Source organism: Myripristis murdjan, chromosome 10, assembly GCF_902150065.1.
Source record: "Myripristis murdjan chromosome 10, fMyrMur1.1, whole genome shotgun sequence".
Lineage (NCBI taxonomy): Eukaryota > Metazoa > Chordata > Actinopteri > Holocentriformes > Holocentridae > Myripristis > Myripristis murdjan.
In genome coordinates, this window is record NC_043989.1 from 2,609,432 (window position 1) to 2,616,580 (window position 7,149).

The 7,149-nt window shown below is 45.4% G+C and overlaps 1 protein-coding gene across 1 annotated transcript; it reads left to right on the plus strand.

Annotated features, from left to right (window-relative positions):
* The first annotated feature begins 306 nt into the window (after positions 1-306).
* neurog1 (neurogenin 1) lies at positions 307-2,012 on the plus strand. Its single transcript, XM_030062274.1, has 2 exons — positions 307-445; positions 561-2,012. Exon 2 carries the CDS (start codon positions 575-577, stop codon positions 1,241-1,243), a length of 669 nt encoding a protein of 222 aa, XP_029918134.1. The 5' UTR covers positions 307-445; positions 561-574; the 3' UTR covers positions 1,244-2,012.
* The last annotated feature ends 5,137 nt before the right edge of the window (positions 2,013-7,149 follow it).

The window sequence follows — 7,149 nt, forward strand, 5'->3', positions numbered from 1 at the left end:
CTCTCTCCGGGACAGGGCTGGGGGGGGTTGCATGTGCGTGCGTGTCGTTCGCGTGGCCGGGCAGCGGTCCTCTGCGCTCTGATTGGCTGACTGTGATTACCGGCACGCTTCTGCAGGGCGAACAAACACCGGGCGTCATTATGTTAATGAGCTGGTCCCGCGGCACGGGGCAGACCTGCTGCAGCCCATTCATCCCTCCTTCATCCCTCCTTCACACTGATGCCAAAGCCACAGAGAGGGGTGGGGGGCGGTCATTGTCCGTGCAGGGTATATAAGCGGGTTGAGGCCGGTCGTGTGCCAGGCTCACCGGCTCGCACGAGCTGAACCAAGAGCAAAAGAAGCAAAAGACGCGTGCCTTACCGATTTCCTCTACACACCAAAAAACTTCTCCCTTCTTGGATCTTTGGAGAGAAAACTTCATCACTTCACCACTTCAGCACCTGAGGTAGGTCCGCGGTGCGTCTCTGCTCAGGCTTCACTGCTCCAGGTTACCGGTGCGCGCGCTCGGCTGCAGGCTGCACGGTGGTTTTAACCAGCTCTTCTCTCTCTCTCTTCTTTAGGAACTTACATCAGCATGTGCACCGCAATGGAGACCGTCTACTCCGACATCGACAGCAACAGCTGCGACTTCTCCTTCCCGCACACCGACGATGAGGACTCCCGCGGCAGCTTGCGCTCCGCCTCCCCGGCCTGCTCCTCCCCGCTCGGCCCGGAGCCCGGCATCGCCGAGCAGCAGCAGCAGAAGAAGCGACGCCGCGGCCGCGCCAGGAGCGAGGCCGCCGTGCAGGTGGTGAAGAAGAACCGGCGGATGAAGGCCAACGACCGGGAGAGGAACCGCATGCACAACCTGAACGACGCCCTGGACGCCCTCCGCGGGGTCCTGCCGGCGTTCCCGGACGAAACCAAGCTCACCAAAATCGAGACTCTGCGCTTTGCGCACAACTACATCTGGGCGCTGTCCGAGACCATCCGCATCGCCGACCTGCAGGCGGGCAAGGCCGGCCGCGGCAGCGTGGCCGGGGACCCGCCCCTGACTCTCACCGCGGGCCTCGGGTGCATCGGCGACGCCCCGAGCCCTGGCAGCGACGCCTGCTCCTGGAGCTCCAGCGGCTCGTCCTCATCCTCCTCCCCTGCGTACTGCACCTCCAATCCGGGCAGCCCGGTGGCGGCGGCCGAGGACTACGGCTTCCTGCAGCCGGACGCACTGTACGGCTTCCACAGCTTTGTGCCGGGCATCTACTAACCTGCAGACCCGCTGCTCAGGCTCATAGACCAGAGTAATGTGAAGAGATCACCGGATCAGGGCCGGGACGCACCGGGGAGCCCCGCTGCGCTGTCGGAGAAAGAGGAATAAGACTAAGAATCACTGTTTGCCTTACAAAGCCCACTGGCTATCTGATACTTTTCTATTTGTTTCCTGTGTCTCTGCATACGGATTGTAAATGAGAATAACTTAATTTGTGTTTTTTTAGTTGGTTTTTGTATTGTTTTTGGTACGTTTTGTATTTCTCCAAAAACCTTTGCACTTTTTCCTTCCCTGACAAGACGGTGTAGGTTATACAGTATAAAGTCCACACGCAGCTTCAGACTCGAGGAGACAGATTTGCTTTGCAGAGCGGAGGTGAAAAGTCAATTTTACAATTTGTAGAGTGATAATGCAGAAAAGCGAGCGTGGAAATCGGGTTTCAACGCTTTGACAATAGAGTGAAAAGAGCTGCCCTCATTCATTATGTATTCTGCCCCCCCTCGAACCAACCAACCAACACACACACACACACACACACACACACACACACACACTACAAAGACCCAGTCGCATCACCAAGGCACGGATGGACCCTCTCTGTACTTTCTTAGTGTTGTTTTTTTATTTATTCAACTTTTGTTTTGCTTGCTTGTCATATGAAATTGTATTTTGTACATAGAGAGATTTTTATTCTATTTACTTGGAACTGTGGTGCTGCCAGCCATTTTTCTACAAAATAAAATTATAACGTTTCTAAAAAAACAAATAGCAAATCTCTGTGTCTTTTATCGCCATTTATAACAGTTTCCTCCATTTGCATTGAATTCCACACATCTCCATAAACAGACTCTTAAAAACATGAATCTGCTGCACATTTTCATTTTTCTTGCAAAACCGCCACATGGGCGCAACTATTGTCACAATATAGGCCAAATACTGAGAATACCGGAGCCGCCTGAATGCACCAGAGGACAATGGGCTCAGGATGCATTAATAAGTTAGTATTATGATTATTAGGCTATAATTAATATTAATAAGAAAACGGCTTTGGACAGGTGGAACTAGCACTTGATGCTCCAACTATAGACCTAAACTACATCCAAACAAAACAAGGACTAGAACAAGCTCGTTTATCTTATCAAGTTAAATTATCTGTGAAGAAAATGTGCAATGAGAGCTAATCATATAGGCCTAATACATTTCAGCATGACAATTTACATATTTCAAAAGAAAAACTTGAAGTATACACAGGAATATTACAGTAATCAGTTTGTCCATTATAGTAATAGGAAATAAAACACTTGATCAGGACACTATAAATCACAATGAATTCATAAGTTCAAATTCTGTAATTGTATACAGTGATATATATAGTAAATATATAATAATTTGTATATATAGTAATATTATAGTAGTTCCAAAAGAGATAAAGGACCATAAAGTCCTAAAGGGTCACTAAAAACACGAATATCATAGGACTATCACTGTGATTTTTCTTGTTTATTTGTAGGCCTATTATCCATCCCTCTAGCCCTTTACCCGCCCCCTACCCTCCAACACACACACACACACACACACACACACACACACACACACACACACACACACACACACACACACACCATCCCATCCAGCAGTCTTGTATCTGCACGTGTTGGGGATGGACAGATAAAGGGACCCCGGGGGGACAGACACATGCCAACTTCTATAAAAGAAAAGAAAAGAAAGAAAAGGGAGAAAGAGAAGAGGGGAAAAAAAGAAAAGCGGAGTGAGACTGCTGGCAGCCAAAGACACGGAGGAGGAAAATGAAAATGATAATCCCAGCATTAATCTGCTGAATGGGACAGTTGGACTTGAGCCTGGAAGTCCCTGTGGACTCAGCGGACAGCCGACACCAAGTCAAACACAGCAGCAACTCTCAACTCTTTATTAGAAGTTAAAAAATAAATAAATAAAATAAATATATCACTGCAGCAGGATTCAGATCTGTTTCTTCACACCCCTACAGGCCAAGAGGAACATAAACAAGACATAAACTACTTTAATTATGTCTAAACCCAATTCTATCCATGTTAATGTTACACATATTTGAGCTTGTGTGTAATATTTTCTTTAAAAAGTCTTAAAATTCAGACTTAACATTATTTTGTGCGGCCAACATGCCTAAAATACATATTGGAAGAAACCTGTGTATCTTTAAGGTGTATTTTTAAAATGTAAAGTATGTCCACAGCCCTACCTGTTGCACTGGAACAGACCTATAAGAGAAAAAAAATATTAAAATGATTGAAATGAAAATATTAAATATCCCACTGAACTGAATTCTCCCCAGTCAGCTGGCCTGCAAATATGTTTTGAATTAAAATGCAACAGCAACTCTAAACTGTTTTAAAGTTTTGAATTTCATGAAATCAAATAAAATTAAATAAAAATAATAATGATGGAACTTCTCTCAAGGCAGCTATAGCCTTAACAGGTATAAATGTAAGTGTGTGTGTGTGTGTTTGCGCGCGCGCGCGTGTTTTAATACAGCAGCAACTCCTAACTATTTTAAACATGTACAAGTTTTCACATATTTGACTGAAAAAAAAATCATTATTTATTTAATTCATGTGTTAAGCCAGTCTTTAAAAGGAAAGAAAAAAACAAACAACAAAAACAAATGCATAAAATAAAATAAAATAAAAAAGCACGAATCAAAACAATAAACAAATAAATTACTAAATAATAACTAAATAAACAACATCACAGTCCTGTCGAAGTGTCCTTGAGCAAGACACTGACCGGAGCTGCACTGAAATGTCAAACTTTCCACGTCGTGCCCAAACACAACGGCGGCAGCAGCGACGGGGACGCCTTAATTGCGCGCTCCCGATATGAATATAAGTTATTGTTCTTGTGCGCGGGGGCGTGCGCTAATTGACCGGGATTAACCGCCGCTGGGGCCACGAGCTGCCCGGAGCACCTGCAAACTAATGAGTCGTCCAATAAGTTTTAATTAGATTTCTATTGTGGTTGTTTCAGACTAAAGCCAAACGGAGCGCCGCTTTAAACAGATTTACAGCAGAGGCGGCCGTTGTCACTTTTTCTATTGGTTTAACACACACGCATACACGCATGCGGCAGATGCACGCACACACGAACCCCCCCACTCCCCCCCCCCCCCCCCCAAAAAAAAAAAAAAAAATACCCCTCTAACACACACACTCACACACAAACACACATAATTGCATGATTCATTTATGCAAACCACTTGCAATTAATTTTTCTGCAAGACTCACATGTGCTGTCTTTGTTTGGGCAGAGCAAAGCACTAACACTGCCAGGAGTTGCGGGTTCCAGTCCCACTGTAGTCCCAGCGCTTTGGGTAAAAATAAAAACTCCAAATAGCCTACTGGAAGACGTTTGAACATTTAAGCTTTGTTTTGGAAAATAACATGAATGCAGTTACTTTGTTTGTAGTTCCAGCTCCAGTCACACTTCTCATTCAGCTACACAGGAGAATGAAGGTGCAGGGGCTCCGAGGTAAAGATCGTCCTGTTAGGGGCTGGACACAGAGTTATAGTGTCATATATCTATGATCATCTCTGAAAGCTTCACATGAAAACTTGGGATAGGGATATACTGGATATACTGGAACTGGGACAAGACTTAGACTGGGATGCAGTTTGGAATAATGATACTGATTCTTTGAAAAATTGAAATAATCACTACAAACATCTGAAGTGCTGCCACAGAGCATCTCTGACACTGAGAATAACACAGGAAATGTTATTCTCATGTCTCATGTCCTCTCTGGTCCCAGAGGAGCTGCATGGGAACGGGCAGCAGTTTGGATTCTGTGGGGAGGAAAGATGGTGCCCATGTGGAGCTGCCAGAGGACCCTGCCACCTTTCAGCCCAGTCCAGTCCAGTCCAGTCCAGTTACAGTTAAGTCCAGTCCAGTCCAGGACAGTCTAACCCTGTTCCACTTCAGTCTAGTCCAATCAGCTCAGTTCAGTTCCAGTCTTGTCCATTCTGTTCAGTCCAGTCCAGTCCAGTCCAGTCCAGTCCAGTTTAGTCAGTTCAGTTCAAATCAATTCAGTTCAGTTCAGTTCAGTTTAGTCCAGATCAGTCCAGTCCAGTCCAGTCCAGTCAGTCCAGTCCAGTCTACTTCAGTCCAGTCTAGTCCAGTTTGTCCAGTCCAGTCCATTTCGAGTCGGGGTCAGTGATGCTGGGTCAGAAGCTGCGTTCAGGCTCCTTTCACAAACTGTTAAACTGTTCCTCATTTTGCTTTGGACCCTCTGGAAGTCCCTCAGACACACCTGGAGGTCCCAGGACCCCAGTTTGAAAACCACATGGCTGTAAAATGACCAATCATGTTCCAATGAGCAGAGCTTCTTCCTTCTGCTCAGCTCACATCAGCTGCTGCAAGTCAGAGAGCTGCAGCTCGCCTCTGTCTGCAGGAGCGAGGAGAGAGGCTCGCCGCTGAGCTGGTGTCTCTCTGCAAACTGAGCACGACATGTCATGTCCAAACTGTAAATATCTCCAGAGGTGGTGGACAGACAGCAGACCGTTGTCCAGCAAAACTAAAGCTCATATTTTAAATATTGTATTAACTCTTTGAAACTTGGGTCCACCTCAGATTTCTTGTGTTTTAATTATTAGAGCGCCGTTCAATAAAGGCCATTGAAGGAAAGAGTCCTGATGTACAGTGAGATAGTCTTCTTAAAGCAGAATAGTTGCTTAATGAGCTGAACATACCTCTAGTAGATCAGTTTCAATACTGCATTGTGTTAATGTGTGTAGATGTGCTGTAAATAGATCTGATCAGGGGTCAGATACTAAAAACTGAATGACTTGGAGTGGGACGGGGGACAAAAAATGTTGACATTCTTGGTTCAGCTGCAAAAGAGGGTCCTGAAAGTGAGTAGTAGCCCCTCTTGCACACACACACACACACACACACACACACAAACACGCGTGAGCACACGCACGCTGATGCACACACAGAGCGCCCCCCTCCCCAGCCGACTAATCGGATAAAGCATCAAGGCTGGAGCATTTCCTTCACCTCCCTGCAGTCTGTCTGTCTTCACAACACAGGTATAATACCATCAAAGTCCACACACACACACACACACACACACACACACACACACACATACACACACACACATACACACACACATACGCGTGCACACACACACACACACACATACACACACACACGCGTGCGCACACACACACACACACACACACACACACACACACACATACGTGTGCACACACACACACACACACACACACACACACACCCACACACATTAGTGCATTTTGTTGTTTTTGGCAGCGTTAGGTTTTGACTCTGTGTTGGTTTCTGTTGTCCAGTTTCTCTGTTTGGCATCCTGATACGTTCTACTCTTATTTTAATGTGAGTGTGAAGTTTTTCTCAGATGTTCCACTACACAATTTCAGTTTCAGTGTTTATTATCAAGTAAAAAATAAATGATAGAAAAGTACTTTTTCAGAGTGACGTGGGAGAACTTTGAAATAATGTTCTTTCAAGAGCTCTGACCTAAAAAAGTTCTCTAAAGATCCTCTTTCAAATTAGTTCTTGGTAGAGCCAAGTTGTTCAAAAAAGAAGTTTTAGAAACATTATTTTTGTAGTGACAGTTACGGTTCAGTTTTAGTTCTTTTCGAAGCAAAATAAGAAACAAGAGTTTGCCCAAACGGGAGCAAACAGGAGCCGGTGTTTGACATGCGTTGCTGTGATCCTTTTACAGCCTCGCTTCTCCTTTATTTTTGGTCGACACTGGTCAACCAATCAGTGATAATAAAAAGTTTAGTTAGTCCCGCCCCCCGGGGTCCTGCTGGGTCCTGTTGGTCCCACATGTGGAGCAGGGACCATAAAAAAAAAAAAAA

Bases quoted from the DNA above. Each gene is read 5' to 3' on its own strand.
- neurog1 (XM_030062274.1), top strand. From the start codon at position 575: ATGTGCACCGCAATGGAGACCGTCTACTCCGACATCGACAGCAACAGC.